Here is a 19,478-nt window from a genome sequence, read left to right on the forward strand (position 1 = left end):
GAGAGATCAGTATGAAATAATGTTTTTTAATAATTGGAACTAGATAGAGATTTGTGTGTACGTACATGCATTTCCTACCTTATCCACTAGGTGGGCCTACAAACGATGGTATCTGAGTAACAATGAGGAAACTGCAATGTCTTGGTCTTGAAATTACTAACCTCCATTGAAAAGAAACAAAGCTCCTTTGGCAAATGTCTTGATCTTCCACACTGATGCATGGAGAATGAAAAATGAGACTGGAACATTCTGTACCGGAAACTAAGGAGGTACTCAGAAAATAATGAGGACATGTCAAAAGGACAAAAGAGCCAACATGAAGATCTCCCACACTCTAAACCTAGGATAATTTGGGAAACAAAAGATAACAAAGGATTGTGATCTATACAATAAGTGTTTATGGTTCCATACGGATATAAATAAATAAACAAACAAATAAATAAATAATAAATAAATAAATAGAGGGAAGGGGAGTTCTTCCTAATAAATGTAGATGTTGATGGAATTAGAAAATCACCAGTTGACAACCTCCTTAGTAATTGTTTCAGGCATGAATCCTCAGTGGCTGCCAAAAGTATGATGAAAAACAGAATATTTGCACAGCTTGCTGTATCTCTACAATACCAATTACAAGGGGAGCCATAACTTTACAGTGTAGAAAATCTGGCAGATACCATCTTAGCCATGTGATCAAAGTTAACCAATAATAGGACAAATTGATATTATGTACCCTCAATATGATGCAGTGAAAGAAGAAAAATGTTTCTTTGGTATTCTTGCGAAAAATGTATACTGTGAATCTAATTATGAAATTATGAAAGATAATTACTGAAGAACTGTTACAGATGAAAGGAAATAGAAGAGACCTGGTAGCTAAATGCAGCAGGTGAGAATACAGAGGAAATCTGATAATGCTTTTATCTGTAGTCCCAAAGGAGAGTAAGTAGAGAGTGGAACAGAGCAAATACTTGAAGAGAAAATGGCAGAAATTTTTCCAATGTTAATGAAAGTTATCATATTAAGAAACCCAATCAGTTCTACGTAGGGTGAATAAAAAAAGAAAAGCAGACCTAGATACATCATGGTGAAACTCCAGAACATCAAAGACAAAGAGAAGAGCTAAAAGCATTCAGACAGAAAATTATGTTATCTTCAAAAGGGTGACAATTAGACTGTAAACTGACTTCTCAAAAGCAAAGGAGGCCAGTGGGACTGGTACCTTCATTGTATTAAAGCAAAGTAGTTGTCAACCTAAAATTTTTTACCAACGAAATCTTTCAAGAGTGAGGTGAAACAAAGCTATTGTCAATGAAGCAGAATTGAAGGGAACTTTAAAAGATATATTTTAGAAGAATGATGCCTGAATTGGGGAAGGGGGGAGGTGGTGTGATGTATAAAGGAATAAAGCACAAAGAAAGTAGTAAATGTTTTGTATAAGTCAGTAACATAATCTACTGGAATTTAAAAAAGAGAGTTAAAGTACACAGTAATACTGGCCTAGAAATTGGATAGGTAATAAATGAATTTAAGGTCCTTATTTTGTCTAAGAGAAGAGCAAAGATATATATTATCAAGACATTTGGATGTATGCTATTATTTCTAAGGTAATCACTGAAAGAAGAGAAAGTAGACTTTAACTTACAAGCTAGTAGAGGGGGAAGAAAAGAAATATTTAACCCAAAAGAACTCAAGAAAGGGGTGTTTGTGGAAAACATAGGTATACAAACAAATACAGAATAAGATGGTAGATTTAAAACTAAATGTATGAGTCATTAACTGCAAGTGGACTACTGAAATGCTCATTTAAAAGATACACTGTCAGAACAGAATGTAAGCTGTTTACAAGAGGTAATCTAAAACAAAATGCAGAAGGGCTCAGAATTGATAGGAAAAGATGTAAGAAAGGTAACGTATTACACTAATATTGGAGAAAATTAGACTTTAAAACCAACAAAAGCATTAAGTCATTGTGTACTGATAAAAGGTTCAACTTACCAGGAAGGTAAAGCAAATTAACATTTTTATGTGGCTAAGAACAAAGTATTAAATGTAGAAAATAAAAATTGCCTGAACTACAAGGAGAGATATACATATGCATAGAAATACTGAGATAGGTGAAAGAAGATATAATTGAAATTGTAAAATATTTCAAAGTAAATGATAACTAACATACTAGTTAAAGCTTTGGGACTGTAGCTAATGATACAGAGGGAAATTTATAACTTTAAATACAGATGTTAGAGGGGAAAAAAAAGTTGAAAATCAATGAGCTAAGAATTCATCACACAAAAAGTTAGGGAAGAAAATCCCTGCATTATAAACCCAAAGAAAGTAAAAGGTAGCAAATAAAACTAACACAGATTTATGAAATTGAAAATAACAAAGATGATCAAATCAATGAAAATGATCAAAACAGTCAAAAGTTGGCTCTTCAAAAAGATTACTAAAATTGGCTAATTTTTCCTGAAATTATTACAGTCAATACTAGAAATTTAAAAAGGAACATGACTTCAGATTCTGCAGATATTTTAAAAGTTGAGGTATTGTCATCAACTGTATGCCTAATAACTTGAATAGGTTTATGAAATGGACAAATACCTAGAAAAAAAAATTTACTAAAAACTCATCAAATGTTCAACAACAGTATATCAGGTAAATGGGTTACCATATAGTCATATATTAGAATACTCTGATGAGCTGGGGCTATACTCATTAAAGTGGTTGAATCTCAGAAACACATGTTGAGGAAAAGAAGCAAGTTATGAAAGAATAGAATTAGGCCACTGAAGAATACAAACGCATTAAAAAAAGTAGTGGTGGAAAGCCAAACGATATATGATTTAGGCTTATATACCTGTGTGACAAAACAAAAAAGGGAGGGGGGCTGATTTATTATGAAGGTCAGGATAATGGCTACCGCTGGACAGCAGCAGATGTGATTGTGGAACATGTAGAATCTTTGTAAAGTACTAATTAGGCTCTAGTTCTTGTGTTTTTATTATTCTTTAAGTTTTATAAACGTGTTTTGTTTTCTTTTTTTGTGTGTATATTTTTGCAAATGGTGGAAAAAGCCCAAACCAAAGGTTATGTTCTTTATTTAATTGAATCATACTACCTCTTTCTATAGTCATTTTGGAACTGGTTGAATAAACTACTTAAAACACTCTTTGAAAAATCAAGTGACCGAAGACGACCTTCTGTGCCTGTAATCCAGCCCAGGGATCCATTAGGTTTTAGTTGGTGGATCGTCACTCATGTAGCATCACTTTACCAGTTTGATCGCCATGGAACACCAGATGAAATGGTAAGATTTTATTTTTTTAAATTGCCTTACATTATTAATTAATATGTATTTTTTGTAGACAAATTAGAAAGTAAGTGAGCACAGAAACACAACAAAAATTAGATCACAATCCTACAGAGATAAATTCAGCTTTTGAATCTAGAAGTTTTAGACCTTTCTGTAAACATCTAGAAAAATGATAATCTTTATGTTTTTATTGTTTGTTTAAGGAAAAACACCTTGTAGAAGACTTGGGATCTAATCCTGGCTCTGCTACTAAGTAGTTGCTTGACCTTCAGTAAATTACTTCAACCTTTCTGGGCCTCTATTCCCCCATCCAGAAATCTAGGGATTGAGTTGTTCAGAAAATGTCTTCTAGTTCTAACATCTGTAAGACTGCTGACGGGAAAGCTTAGATCTCCAGTAGTGAATTAGTAGTTTCTGTGAATAATTTCATAAAATTATTTCCTCGAATAATACTTCTTTAGGGAAGCTTTTTATAAAGATAATCTATTAACCATGAGGTTTACTTCAAATAGATTTTAATTATTATATTAATTTCTAGTTAGAAACGTTTTTTACAGTGTTATTTAAAAACCCCTATGAATAAAACTGGCTGGTAGACATTTATTTGAAGCCCTATTTGTGTATAATTTCTTCCATGTTTAGAAGTCAATAGCATACTATTCTATCAGCCCATCAGCTCCTAGAATCTTGAAGCCAGTGTGTCTGTATTTTCAATATTGGTCTCTTTTTTTTTGATCATCAGACCTACCCACGAGTTTCTAAAAAATTCAGATTTCCAGATCTCAGCTCTGGAGATCCTGACTTAGTAATCTGGTTTGGAGTTTGGGAATTCTTATTTTTAAAAAGTTTCTTGGTTCTCATCATCTACCAGGTATAGGGATCATTGCTTATGAAGCCTGTTCCTTGACAGATTTTTCTCTCTGAAATAGTGGACAGAGTCAGCTCAGAAATCATGCATGGAATCTGAAGATCAGTTAACATTGACAGTAGCATCATAGAAATGGAAAGGGCCTCAAAAGGTCCTCTAAACAGTCTCCCTAATAATAATAAGGTTTTTCAGGAGATCGCAAGATAAAGTAAACTAGTAAAGTCAGAAAGTACTCTGAGAAACTCACCCACAGCTCAGTATTAACGCATTTAAGCATTGTTTTTATTGAGAGGGATCAATTGAATTTATTTTATTGAGAGGGATCAATAGAATGAACTTCCCAGAGAAAAGGATTGTATGTCTTTTGTTTCTGTACATGAGTTTTTACAATGCTGATACATAGTAAATACTCAATAAATCTCAGCAGATTGTCATTAATATTGTAGTAACCCTTTTATTGAATATTTTTGTGAAGTTAATAGTTTAACATCTTTTAATTACTAGGATACTAGAACAACATTAAAAGAACTCAAAAATTAACCTATAATTCTAATGTCTTTACATAAACATTTTATTTCTCTTCCCATTTTAATTCCCCCCAAGTACACATTTCTGATTTTAATCAGTGTAAATAAATATGGTAATTAGTTAAGCACTTCTGAGTTCCCACTGAGTGGCTATCATAATAATAGGTGCCAATGATGGGATATACATGAAACAGATTGTACTGCCTCTTGCTTCAAGAAACATGATTTCAGATTATTAATGCTTGCTGGAATTGCCATTAACACTTGCGCGAGTGAGTGGTGTATTTCAGTAGTGGTTGATACTGACCTCCACGTACTCCCAGTGTGGTACATAATCTAGCTACATTAATATATATCATTACTATTACTGTTGTAATGTTGAGTTGTACTGGTACAACCACCCACAGCTGCATTGCTGAAATCACTCTTCTATTTCATACGGAGAACTCCATAGGAAATTAATGCTTTTATTAGTTCTGAATCAAGATAGTAATTGAATTGTCTGTATTTAAAATAGCTTAACCTATGTCTTTTAATGTCAGCAGTTCCTGTGTGATTATCTTTTGCCAAGATACATATGTTTTTAAAAATCTTAATTCTTTTTTTTTTTTTAAGAGTTTATTTATTTATTTGACAGAGAGAGAGACAGCTAGAGAGGGAGGGAACACAAGCAGAGGGAGTGGGAGAGGGAGAAGCAGGCTTCCCGCCGAGCAGGGAGCCTGACGCAGGGCTCGATCCCAGGACCCTGGGATCATGACCCGAGCCGAAGGCAGACGCTTAATGACTGAGCCACCCAGGCGCCCCAAAAATCTTAATTCTTTACGGGGTGCCTGGGTGGCTCAGTCGTTAAGCGTCTGCCTTCGGCTCGGGTCATGATCCCAGGGTCCTGGGATCAAGCCCCGCGTCAGGCTCCCTGCTCAGCTGGGAGCCTGCTTCTCCCTCTCCCACTCCCCCTGCTTGTGTTCCCCCTCTCACTGTGTCTCTCTCTCTGTCAAATAAATAAAATCTTAAAAAAAAAAAAAACTTAATTCTTTAAATTATGTAGGAGGTTTTAGGAGGAAAAAGCTATGATATTTGAAAAAGAACCTTTCATATGATAAAAATAATAAAGATGTATAATAGATATGTATATGTGTATATGTAAAATAGACTTTGCCTGTATTCATGAGTCCTCAGAGTTTCAAATGTTTCTGGACTCTATAATAGCTTTTAAAGAAAAATGCAAGCTCTCTAGTTGTTACTAGTTTTCATTAGGGGTGATACCTTCAGCATATTGCATTTGCAAAGTGTTTAATATCTCACAGTCAGTTTTTATCTCAGTGAAGTATTGTGAAGCAGATGAGAGGGTAATATGTCCATTTTATGGGTAACAAAACTGAGGTACACAGTACTTAAATATCAGCCTGTTTTTATCACTTAGATAAACTTGATATTAAGGTCCTCCTAAAGACTGCCTTTTATGAATAGGCCTTTGGTAGGGTAACGATGTGTACCAGTTTGCCATGGATAGTCCCAATTATGCCTATGATCCCCTTATCGTATCTGGTTAGTTTTCCCTTTTACTCTCAGAAGTGTGTCAATTTGGTTCTTAAAGTCATATAATCATTCTAATCTATGAAATGTAAAGGCATATTGACTCATCCTTTCAGAGAGATTATATAGGATGTTAATTTGGGTCTGGGATATATTTAGATCAGACTTTTGAAAATTATCTGAATTAATTTTTCTCCTTATGATATAGTATCATAGCCAACTGCCATATAGAAAATGGCCATGCAGGGGCATATGGGTGGCTCAGTCCCATAAGCGTCAGCCTTCGGCTCAGGTCATGATCCCAGGGTCCTGTTATCGAGCCCCACGTCGGGCTCCTTGCTCAGCTGGAAGCCTGCTTCCCCCCCCCCCACCCCCGCCACTGCCCCTGCTTGTGCGCGCACTCTCTCTCTCTCTCTCTCTGTCAAATAAATAAATAAATAATCTTTAAAAAAAAGAAAATGGCCATGTATTAAGCATACTTTATTTCACTAGCAAGTAATCTGGTGTGAGAGGATGATAGGAAGTGATAATGGTTAGGCCTACATTCTTCAGTGGAGAATATCTCTAGTGTTGTAAAAACCAGAGATGTTTCAGTTTTTAAATGTGAACTGCTGGGGCGCCTGGGTGGCTCAGTCAGTTAAGCGACTGCCTTCGGCTCAGGTCATGATCTTGGAGTCCCAGGATCGAGTCCCGCATCGGGCTCCCTGCTCGGTGGGGAGTCTGCTTCTTCCTCTGACCCTCCCCCCTCTCGTACATTCTCTCTCTCTCTCTCAAATAAATTAAAAAAAAAAACCTTAAAAAAAAAAATAAATAAATAAATGTGAACTGCTTTGCCCTGAGAGTTAGCATGAAATCTTTACATTTTAAATATGTTTCAGATATGCTTAATTTTTTAATTTTATTTTAAAAGTTTTGTGTGAATTGAACTTTGGCTATATGTATATTTAAATCACGAAACTTGCCAATTGCTTAATATAGGCTTATAAGGAAAATTTGGTATCTCATTTCTCATGCCAGAGGCTTTAGATTTTCATGTATTTCTATTTAATGCTTTTCTTTCAACCTAGATAAGAGTGTGTTATCCTCTCACAATCCCTGTCATCTACTTTAAAAGCAAATATCCTTTAAAGAGAAAAGATATTTTTGGGCATTGCAAGGATCAGTTTAACAGTATTTTCCCTGCTCAGAACATAGTGCAATCAGTCAGGCCAGCTGTTGCTCGTCTTTGAAACATCTGAAATGGTGACTAGATAAAAGGTCTGAAATATAACCTTAAAGTGAAAGTTGTATTAGGTTACCTAGTCTGCTGGAAGTGGAGTATACGGGATCTACTTTATATTTGTGATGGAGACACCACTATCCTGATGCTTAAGTGGGTGTCTTAGCTTTGATGGTGGGATAAGAAATATAAAACATAGCCCAAAATTGATGACTTCCTATTTCCTTTCTATCAGAGGAATTATGTATAACTTAGTATGTAGAAAAAAAATGTAGATGCTCGAGGTTCAATTTTGCTGTGGGGAAAAAAATATCCTTTGATACATAGTCTCTTACTCAGACTTGATTTGGGCATGATTTAGTTGCCATTCTTTAATCTGAATGATGGTTTATTTTTGTTTTAGATTATAGCCACAGTATTGATCCACAGAGTTGAAATTCCTTGGACAAGAATTATGTTACTTCTCTATGATTCATGTGATTCAAAATGCCTTGATAGAACAGAAATTAAAATATACTCATTAACACTATCAAATTATAAAGCTAAATACACCAATCCTGTCATATTCCTGCTTATTTGGGACTAGTGGTGATGTTTTCTTAGTAAAGAGCAATATAAAAGTGAATTACTCAAAGCTGAGGGAAGGCTTGTTGGAAAATGGAAGGAATACTGGCTTTGGAGCAAAATCCTTGCTCTGACTTGTATATACATGACCTCTCTGAGACTTAATTGTGTTATCTGTAAAATGGAAAAATTTTCTTTTGAGGAAGTAATAATGTAAAGACATTATTAACACAGTGTACATATAGTATTATGGGACAAAATGGTCTTTTTTTTTTTTAAGATTTATTGATTTAGAGAGAGAGCACGTGAGAATGCGTGGGCCCTGGGCCCGTGCGAGTGCGGGGAGGGGCAAAGGAAGAGAATCTTAAGCCGACTTCCGCCAAGCGCAGAGTCCAGTGCAGGGCTGGATCCCACAACCTTGATATGACCTGAGCCAAAATCAAGAGTTGGATACTCGAGTGACTGAACCACCCAGGTGCCCCTAAAATGGTCTCCTTTTGGAAGTGTTTTAGGGCTAATTACCAAGTTTTAGGGCACAATCTCAAGGCTGCTCTCATTTCTGACACCAATTGCAAGCCCAAGAATTCCCAAAACCATATAATTTACTTAGACTCACAGAACTCACTGAAAACTCTTATACTCAGGGTTATGGTTTATTACAGGGAAAGGATGAAAATTAAGATTAGCTAAGGAAAAGTATATAGTGCAGAGTCCAGGAGAAGTACCAGATGTGGAGCTCCTTTTGTTTTCTCCCCATGTAGTCAAGATGCGTTAGTCTTCTGGCATCAGTGTGTGACAGTATGTGGGGAGTATTTGCAACCAGGAAAGCTTGCCTAAACTGCAGTGTTCAGTTTTTATTGGAGCTCCATTGCATAGGCATGATGGATTGATTGCCTGCATGGTTGATCTCAGTCTTCAAATCAACCGTCCAGGTCTCCATAGCCCTTAGTGTAAGTCACATTGTTGGGTTTTGGGCATGGCCAGCCTCCACCTTCAACTATACTATTAGACTATCCAGTAGAACTCTAGGCCCCCAGGCAAACAAAGATACTCCTTATCAGGTATAACATTCCAAGGGCCTAGAGATTACTTACCTGAATCCTTGGCTTCAGTAAAGGCCAGACTCTCTTTGGGCAAAGCCAAATGCTTTACTACACATTCTCTCATAAATGTTTTGCTTTCACTTTACTTACATAAATGTATTTTAAAAAGTCAAAAATTCTTCTGCTAAAAATAACCAAGTCATTGTGTGAGTTATCTATTGCTGTGTAACAAAACTTGGCAGCTTAAAACAATAAACATTGATTATCTCACACAGTTCCTGAGTGTCAGGTATACAGGAGGAGCTTAGCTGGATGGTTCTGGCCCAGGATCCCTCATGAGGTTGTGGTTAGCCATCAGCAGGTGCTTCAGGCTCTGAAGACTTGACTGGAGCTGGGGGATTCACTGCCAGTCTTTCTCATGTTGTCAGGAGACTTCGGTTACTACTGATCACATAGGCCTCTGCAGGCCTGTTCACATTATGGTTTTTCCCTGACGGAGTCAACAAGAGAGAGATTTTCATTAAGATGGAAGCTTCAGTGTCTTCTAACCTAATCTTGGAAGTGACATACTATCACTCCTATTAGTGTTGATATTCTGTTGGTGACAGACCAACTCTGGTACAGTGTGGGGTGGGGTGGGGTGGGGGTGATGAAGAGTTAAATAAATGTGTGAATACTGGAAGACAGGGGTCATTTGGGGCCATTTTTAGAGAGTGGCTACCAGTCACTGAGTACCTTTATTAAGGAAATGTTTATTTAGTGATTTTATGTAGTTAGCATCTTACATGAACATTATCCAGCCATTTAAAATCAAGAATATTGAACATGCTTTAATCCTTTATTGGTCATTTGGGTTCATCCTTCTGAACAACAATAGGGATGGTAGGATATGCAAAGGCTCTTTGCTTCTATTTTTTAAGGCCTCTGGCTTTGCCTTTTGAGGTCTTACCTTTTGTACCTTTTTCACTCTCTGTCAGAAACTAGTTGTTCCTTGCTTCCTCTCGGAGGCATTTTCTTTGCTTCTGGTTTTGACCAATATGCACATATATCCAAAGCTTTAAGAACTGAGTATCAAGTGAACTGTGTATCCTATGAGAAAGTCCTCCAGGCTTTCCTGTGGGAAGGTGAAGTCGTTTTTAGTGCCTAGCTTTTGTGAAGTATTTTAGCTTTCTGAAAGTTGTTTTCAGCTTTCTTCCTTATTGTGAGGAGTTTTCCAGATAGTTGGGGTTGCCAGATAAGTGACCATTGATTAAATGAGATAGCACTGTGTATATATTTTTTTAATTTTCTGTGTAAAATTTTTAGTTACTTGTTTACTAGAGTAGACTCTCTTGACATTATTATGCATAAAATGAAAAAAATCTCTGGTAAGTACCGAATAAGGAAAAACACTCAAGGCATAAAAACTCCACAAACTACATGAAGTTTTTTTGTGGTTTTTCCTGTTAGATTATATATGACAGCAAAAATTAAATATTTGTTAAAACATTTATAATTTTATAGAAATCCCATTGTTTAATAAAACAACTCCTGATAAGGTTTATATTGGATTGGAATAGTTATAAGCTTTTTTTCTACCAAGTCTGTCACATAACTCTTCGTCCAAGTAATTTTAGACATTCAAGAAATTGTAATGATGTCTGATGATAGAGAAGATGTTTGTACTTCCTAGCTTGCTGTACTATAATTTGAATGCATAATTAAGAGCAATAATTTTGGTGCAATATTCTCCCTTTCTAGAGACAAATGGAATCAAATTGGAATTTTGTACAAGAACTGCTTAAAAAGTCCCTCAATGTTCAGGTATGCTTTTAAAGTGACACAATTTGTGGGCTTTATTAAATTTTTAACGTTCCAGATTTTATAAGAACCAAGCAAACTCTTAAAATGATTTAAATAACAAACTTCGTTTACTTATTAAAAACCTGAGGTAGAATCCTCATTCTTTGTTAATGAAGGGTCAGCATGAGATCATTGCTATGAGTGACTATCCTTTGAAGATTTTTATTTTAAACACTGAGTTGCCAGTTGAAGGACAAATAAAATTATCCTAGTTGGTGACTTTGACAAAATGTATTCAGAATAAGTAGTAGGTGTTTCAAAACTATAAGCCATTCCTTGACTGTATGGTATCAAGTCTAGGAGACATGATGAGGGAGATAGTAGCATTGGAAATTCAGCTATATCCTCATCACAGCAGGAAGGTGACTTGCCTTGCTGAGCAATTTGTCTTACAGGCTCGAATCATACTCTAACTGATAAGGTCCTAGTTTCTGAGCCCTCATTTCATACGTTATCATTTTTCTTTCTGCAGAGCTGTTAATGTAGTGCTTCATGGCCCAGAGGTCAGATCTGACCTCCTTTTAAAATAGTTTTAAATGTGCTCTTCATCACATCTTTAAACATACTGTATTGTAGTCCTGTAAAGTTTTGTAATAGAAGTTATTTATGTAAGAATTTAAGGGGAAATTTTAGTAAAGAATATTATTAAATTTGGGAAGTAGATTACTTTTCTGTTAGGAAATAAAGATTGTTAAAAACCTGTAGAGGAATAAACAAGAAATATGATAGTACAAGATTGATACATATATATCACATATACATACGTACATACATACCCATTTGTACATACAAACACACACATACTCATTTATTTTGTAGCCATATCTTTAAAACTCATTTAAATAGACTGAAATTGTCTTTTCCCTGTTATCTATATTAACTTAATTTCTTTAGGTGAAGCATATAATAAGTAAGTACATTTAGTTTATAATATGAATCTTCTAATTCAGTAAAGATTCTAGGGTAGAATTCCAAAGATTTGTGCACATATAACTTGTATGAAAAACAAAAGACTATCTCAACCATTGTAAAATTTTTTATTTTTGTTTTTTTCTGTGTCATTTTAATTGGTTTTTTCCTTCATTCTTTTTGAGAACATATTGATTTAGTAATTCAGGAAGTCTCTTACATATATATTTTTTTTTCTTTAAGAATGTAGGGAATCACTAAAAAGTGTTTAGTGTTCTTTGGATTAGCTATTAATCCAATCTCAATGCCTTAACATAACATAGCTTAAAAACCTCTTAGTTATACTTCCTTTAGGCTTTAACAGTGTATGAATTTATGGTTTTGTTCAGGTAGGTTTTAAATTACAGAATATTTCTTAGGAGGCTCTAAAGGTTCATATGGATAGTACCCATATATTCATAATGGTCTGGGACAAACAGGAGAAAGAATTTATCATCATATCTCTTCCATAGAAAAGTTTGCTCTTTGACCAAGAGATTGAAAACCCTCCTTCAACCCTTTTAGTTGCTTGAAAATTAATTCTTTTTTTCTTTGGATTTATGACTCACTCTAATTTTGATGTTAAATGAAGTTAACTCATTTACTTGAAAAAAAAAAACTTGGGAATGTCTTACTCATAATGTGATAAAAGTTATTCTGATACTGCATTATATATGTTTACAATATAACTAGTATTTTAATGGTGTTAGCTAAACCTGTTTTGAGGATAAATAAGTAATTCTTGGAAGTAGGTAGTATGACCATCAGAATTTTCCTGGCTTGTGGTTTCCCAGAATGTGGGACTTTCAGTGCTACAACCAGAAAAGTCCTGAGCAAACTGAGAAGCCAGTCAGCTTAGAAGTAGAGAGAGTATAGCTAATCCAAGAAACTTTCTCTGGGAATTTAGACGTAGTGTAAAGTCAAAATCATTTTCCTGTGAGAGAAGTCATTATAATATTTAGAAAGAAGTAGTCCATTTTCTCTAGTGATCTTTCAATTTTGTCATGCCTTGATTGTATCAAATTAGATTTTATAAGTAGTATAGTACTACTTGCTGGAGTTCTTGAAATCAATTTTGTGGGTGCAGTAGGTGGTCATAAAGAATAAGTAATATGTTTGAATAGAGCCATCAGTTTGATTATATCTGTTTTCCCCCATTGAGGTAAATTAAAATCTGACCATGCTCATGTGCTTTGACTTTATCTCCAACAGTGAAAGAATCCATTTGCAGTATTTAAAAAACATACATTCCACATATAGAGCAGTCGTCAAATATAATTGGTAGGCATGCCACTGTAATTTTAATTAAGCAAATAATGTTCCAAATCTTTTTCTAGCCAGGAAGGATTTTCTAGAAACAGACATTGTACTTTGTTAGTAAAAAGAACATATATTGTTTAATTTTGCTTCTCTAGGTATGATTGAATAGTTCTTACCTTAAAAACAGTTTTTTAGAGGCAGTACTATTTAATATTTGTGTATGCTGACAGTATTGTTCTACCTTTAAAACAGCATTATTGTTTTCATATGAAAAGGGAGATATTTCCTTTTATACTACCTGCTTTTTAAAGCCTCATTTTCTGACATCACAGAAACAATTTCCTACTAAAGGCTATGGGTGGGTATAAAAAGAAATCCTAAACAAGTGTAATATTCTTTAAAAATTATTTTCATTTGCCAAGGAGTCTGAGGAGTCCAAGGCTAAAAACAACTTAGAATGTGATTAGATTTGAATGATGTGGCACTGTAACCTTTTTTTTTTTTTTAAGACTTTATTTATTTAGGGGGAAGAGAGAGAGCAGGGGGAGGGGCAGAGGAGAGGGAGAGAATCTCAAGCAGACTCCCTGCTGAGCATGGAATCCAGTGCAGGACCATCTCACAACCCTGAGATCATGACCTGAGTTGAACCAAGTCAGATGTTCAACTGACTGAGCCACCCAGGCACACCTGGGACAGTAATCTTCTAATTACTAATTCAGAATCATTGTGTTTCTTGGACAGACGGATCTTGACTGGGATATTGAAGTTCAATTTACTTTTTTTTTTTAAGATTTTATTAATTTGACGGAAAGAGACACAGCAAGAGAGGGAACACAAGCAGGGGGAGTGGGAGAGGGAGAAGCAGGCTTCCCACCGAGCAGGGAGCCTGATGCGGGGCTTGATCCCAGGACCCTGGGATCGTGACCTGAGCCAAAGGCAGACACTTAATGACTGAGTACCCAGGTGCCCCGAAGTTCAATTTACTTTATCCAGTCCTAAAAATAAGTCCAATCAAGCAGACTGACAGTCATTATTTAGCTTGCAAATAAATTTTATTCTTCTGATGATTTCTTCTAGGTAGGTTTGTTATGCGTAAAGAAATGAACCACCAATTATTAAATTGCTATTTTAATAAAATAAGCTAAAAGTATTTGTTTTTGATCCCAGTATAGTTAAAAGAGCGTTATATTCGTTTTAGGTATACAATATAGTGATTCAACAATTCCATATATTACTCAGTACTCATCACAATAAGTGTACTCTTGATCCCCTACACCTATTCCATCATTCCCCCGCCCACCTCCCCTCTGGTAACCATGTTTTTTCTCTATAATTAAAAGTGTTTTTTTGGTTTTGTCTTTTTCCCCCTTGTTTGTTTTGTTTCTTAAATTTCATATATAAGTGAAATGATACGATATTTGCCTCTCTCTGACGGGCTTATTTTGCTTAGCATTATACTCTCCAGCTCCATCCATGTTTTTGCAAATGGCAAGATTTCATTCTTTTTTTTTTTTTATGGCTGAGTAATATTCCATTGTGTGTGTGTGTGTGTGTGTGTGTGTGTATACACACACATATATATATACACATATATATATACCATTCTTTATCCATTCATCTATCGATGGACACTTGGGCTGCTTCCATAATTTAGCTATTGTAAGTAATGCTGCTATAAACATAGGGCTGCATATATCCTTTCAAATTAGTATTTTTGTATTCTTTGGGTAAATACCCAGTAGTATGATTACTAGATCAAATGGTAATTCTTTTTTTAACTTTTTGAGGAAGCTCCATACTGTTTTGCAGAGTGGCTGCACCAGTTTGCATTCCCATCAACAGTGGAAAGAGGGTTCCTTTTTCTCCACATTCTCGTCAGTGCTTGTTTCTTTAGTGTTTTTGATTTTAGCCCTTCTGACAGGTGTGAGGGGATATCTCAATATGGTTTTGATTTGCATTTCCCGGATGATTAGTGATGTTGAGCATCCTTTCGTGTGTATGTTAGCCATAAAAGAGTAAATGTTTCCATTTTTAGTTCAATAAAAGAATTTCATGTATGGAATATACTTGAATTTAATATGCCTAAATTTGATCTTTCAAAATAAAGATAGGAAGGCATTCTTTAAAAAGTGGGGCACCTGGGTGGCTCAGTCGGTTATGCATCTGCCTTCGGCTCAGGTCATGATCAGAGGGTCCTAGGATGGAGCTCCACGTTGAGCTCCCCACTTAACAGGGAGTCTGCTTCTCCCTCTGTCCCTCCCCCTACTTGTGCTCTCTCTTTCTCCTCTCTCTCAAATAAATAAAATCTGTAAAAAAATTTAAAATTAAAAAGGACTAAAGCAGAGATCAGGAGCAGGCACTATGGAATGTTCTGGGGTAGCTTTCTCATTAAATAGTCTATGCACACTCACACAGCTGAGATGAGACACAGAGAGCCCACAGGATCTTGTGAAAAATGCAAAAGCTGAGGAGCATAGCCTCTGGGATTGAGGCAGGCAGGTTTAAGGCTGTGTAGAAAAGAGGGGCCCATAGGCCTTCTGGTTTATTAAAAAATCTTTAATCAGAGGGCACGGATTTAGATGTAGTCATTCAAACCTCTCGGTTTAGGTAGAGTTTGACCTTAACACTCACAAAATTGAAATATATCAGCTTAGGGTACGATACTGAGAACCTGTTACATTCATTATATGATCATCAAAAGAGTCAACATTGGGCCTAAAAAAATACATCTCTCTTGTGGACAACAAAGTGATAGCTATCCCTATGCAAGCACTGTACTTAGCACTTAATGTACATTCTTGCATTTAATGTTTATGACAATCTTGTGAAGTTCCATTTTATACATTAAGAAACGAGGGCCTTGGCCAGGTTAAGGAGTTTGTCCAGGTTCATATAGATAACTGAGAAGTGGCAAAGCTGGGATTTGAGTCTTCATATGTGCTTTATTCATAGTGTGCCCTCTCAATGCATTTGACTTTGTAGAAAAATTTTTTTTTTTTCCCAGAGGGGCAGGATGGAGAGGGAAAGAGGGAGAGAGAGAATCTTAAGCTCCATGCTGGGCATGGAGCCAGACGCAGGGCTTGATCCCAGAACCCTGAGATCATGACATGAGCCAAAATCAAGAGTTGGCACTTGACTGAGCCATCCAGGTGCCACTGTAGGATTCTTAATAAAAACTATTTTTTTCATTATTTCTATTTTAAGTCTTCTTTGATGCTATGTGTTTAATTAATAATCCATTTTGGTTTCTAGACCTGTTTTGGTGATACTTGTGGAAAGCATCTCAATTTTTCCATATTTTTGTTTGTTTATTTGTTTTTTGTGTTTTTTTTTTTCTCTCCAGTAAGTGTGTGTTGGGAAAATGTACGGTAGGAAAATATCCTCAAGCATTCTCCAGTACTCTTCCTCACTGTATTTCAGCTCTTTTTTCTCATTATGAATTTGAGCTAAGATGTCTGTTTGCTCCTCTACTCCTGACTATTTTGTATTCCTATCTCTGAGTATCTGGACTTGAAGATGGCCAAATTCTTTCTCTCCTTATTCAACTGATGTGCACAGACACACATTTTTAGAAATTTTTAAGAAAAAATTAAGGGAAAATGGTTCAAAACAAAGCAATCGTTGAATATACAGAACATGAAAATGTATTTTATAATAAATACTATCTGTAATTAATTAAGGGCTAAACAGACTTACTTTTTAAGTCACACCTATCCTGCCAGAACTGTGGAGAAAATGGTATTTTCTAAGCCATTGCTTTTCATTGTAATCTGTAGCCACTATCAGGAAAAGGAAGGAAAATTTATCTCCTGTCCTTTAAAAAAATAAAAAAATCCCCCAGGATATGATATTTAATTTCTTCCTGATTGGGCACAGTGTAAAGAACATGGGCTCCAGCCTCACAAACTTTGCTTCAAATCTTGGTGGTCACTAAAAGCAATCTTGATCAAATCTGGTGTGCATTAAATGTTCATTTCTTTTCCTTTCTGTTTTTGGAAAGGGGCATAGAATGGTATGTATAATAGGCTTTGGAATCATAAATCCTAGCTCCTTCCCAAGTGGATGTGCATAAGCTATTTGTAACTTCTGAACCCCAACCTTCTTTTCTGTGAAATGAAGGTAATGAAACTGAGATGGTATGAGACCTACATGAACTAACATATGTAAAATGTCACATAATGCCTGACAATTGTTTTTCCCAAACCTCGTATATTTTATGATTTAAATATCTTTTTGTGGGTTTTACATTGCATGTGAAATGAGTTTCAGATACCCAGTAAAACAAAACAAACTCTTCAAAATGAACCCACTTTAAAAATATAACCTACTTTTTAATCTTAAAGTATAATAAAATTAGCATGCTTTAATTTATGAGTAGTGTGCCACAGGAATGAGCCTGGGTCTTGTTTAATATTTTCATAATAAAATCAAAGAATGTTAGCGATGGACAGAAACTTCTCTTCTTTGGTTAAATGAGTTTACTTGTCTATTAGAGAAGCTAAGTATCTTTCCCTAAGCCATACAGCTACTTGGTAAAAAGAGGCACCCGAACCTAGATCTCAATTTAATTCATGAAATATTTGTGGAGTTTCTTTGGCAAACCGGGCAGTGTGCTAGACCCTCGAGAATTATCCTAATTCTCAGAGAGCTTATAGACACTTGAAAGCCGATAAACACTAAATTTAACAAGGTAAGTGCTGTGATATAGGTGTGCATAGGATGCCAAGGAGCGTAAAAGAAGGTCACTGTCAGTGTGGAATTTAATAAGTTTCCTTGAGGACTTGAAGCCTGAATATATTCTAAAGGATTAATAATTAAAAGAGTTGTGAGAGGAGAATAATTAGACGAGTTAATGCCTTATCAAAAAAAAAAATCTCATGTTTGGTTCACTCTTTCAAAGAATTACTTTTATTAGTGACCCCAACGTTATTGTGTGTATCACCCTGTCCTCTAAGTTTCTTAATATCCTCACATCTAATCAGATTTTCTCTGACTTTATCTCACCCACTTTCCATAGTTATGCTTTACATTTTTTCATTTTTCTTTTCATTTTCATTTTGCCTGTCACTATTGATTTTTTTCCATTTTCTGTCTTCTTCCATGTCCAAACTTTACTCCTTAAACGATTTAGATTATACATCCCCTTAATATAGTCGTTCCATCACAAACACCTTTAATTCCATAGTCCTCAGCTGTTTTAACTTGGCAAAACCTAGTCCTTTCCTACACCCCTGCCAACCTCCCTCCCCAGCTGAATATTGCTAGAGAAAGTCAAATGATCTTTCTTATGGACTGCTCTGACTCTAAATTCTTGATCATAGATCTCAAATGGCAGTCAGCTCTAGAGTCTTTGCTTTTCGACTCTCCAAAATTACTTATTTGAGAATTTCTTTTTAACACACAATTCAATGCATGCTTTGCCCCAATTAACTTAGCTAAGAATCTTACCTTTTAAATCATTGAGTAAATAGAACCAGTCATTTGAGAACACCTTTTTGTACCTTCAAATCTCCCAACACGTCCGCTTTGTACTCTACCTCTCAATTTGTTCTTCTGTCTTATTCAAAGTGTTACTATTTCTATCAAAAGCTAATTCCTTTCCCTGTGTACTGGATCTTGTCTCTTCTTAACTATTCAAGGACTTTATATATCTTAACTTAAATATCTCTATTTCCTCACCTCCTATATTATATCCTCGGCCTGCCATAGTTTTTTTTTTTTTTTTTTTTTTTAAAGATTTTATTTATTTATTTGAGACAGAATGAGAGAGAGAGAGAGAGCACATGAGAGGGGTGAGGGTCATAGGGAGAAGCAGGCTCCCTGCCGAGCAGGGAGCCCGATGCGGGACTCGATCCAGGGACTCCAGGATCATGACCTGAGCCGAAGGCAGTCGCTTAACCAACTGAGCCACCCAGGCGCCCTCGGCCTGCCATAGTTAAGCTTCTGTCTGTGCCATCCCTGAAACTACTCTTGTCAAGGCCATCAGTAACTTCTGTGTTGTCAAATCCAAAAATTCTTTCTTCTTCTCATTTTAACCTCTCAGCATTCAACCCTGTTGACTACTTCCCTTTTCCAAAATATTTCTTTTGGTTTCCATGATATCTGGTTCCCTTCCTACTTCATTGGCTGATAATTCCTCTCCTTTCAATACCTAAATGTTGGAATAGCAAAAGGCTCACAGTTCTGGATCCTTTACTCATTTCCATGTATACTCCTTCCTTGGTTGATCTTATCTAGCCTCTTAGCTCTAAAAACCATCAGTATGAAAGTAACATCTGAATAACTATCAACAGCTCTGGTTTTTCCCTTGAGCTCTAGGCCTATATATCACATTATCTACATAATATCTCCACTTGGTTGCCCT

At 35.7% G+C, this 19,478-nt stretch overlaps 1 protein-coding gene across 3 annotated transcripts in view; it reads left to right on the forward strand.

Annotated features, from left to right (window-relative positions):
• Positions 1-19,478, forward strand: part of MMS22L (MMS22 like, DNA repair protein) — a 131,516-nt gene that overhangs the window by 20,433 nt on the left and 91,605 nt on the right. For 2 of the 3 annotated variants that reach the window (XM_036101480.2, XM_036101478.2), the window contains 2 exons: positions 3,128-3,304; positions 10,805-10,867. In XM_036101480.2, the coding sequence (XP_035957373.2) occupies positions 3,128-3,304; positions 10,805-10,867 (240 nt within the window). The remainder of the gene's footprint in view (positions 1-3,127; positions 3,305-10,804; positions 10,868-19,478) is intronic. The other variant, XM_078054971.1, reaches the window with a different exon arrangement.

This window comes from Halichoerus grypus, chromosome 9 (assembly GCF_964656455.1).
Source record: "Halichoerus grypus chromosome 9, mHalGry1.hap1.1, whole genome shotgun sequence".
NCBI classification, from domain to species: Eukaryota; Metazoa; Chordata; class Mammalia; order Carnivora; family Phocidae; genus Halichoerus; species Halichoerus grypus.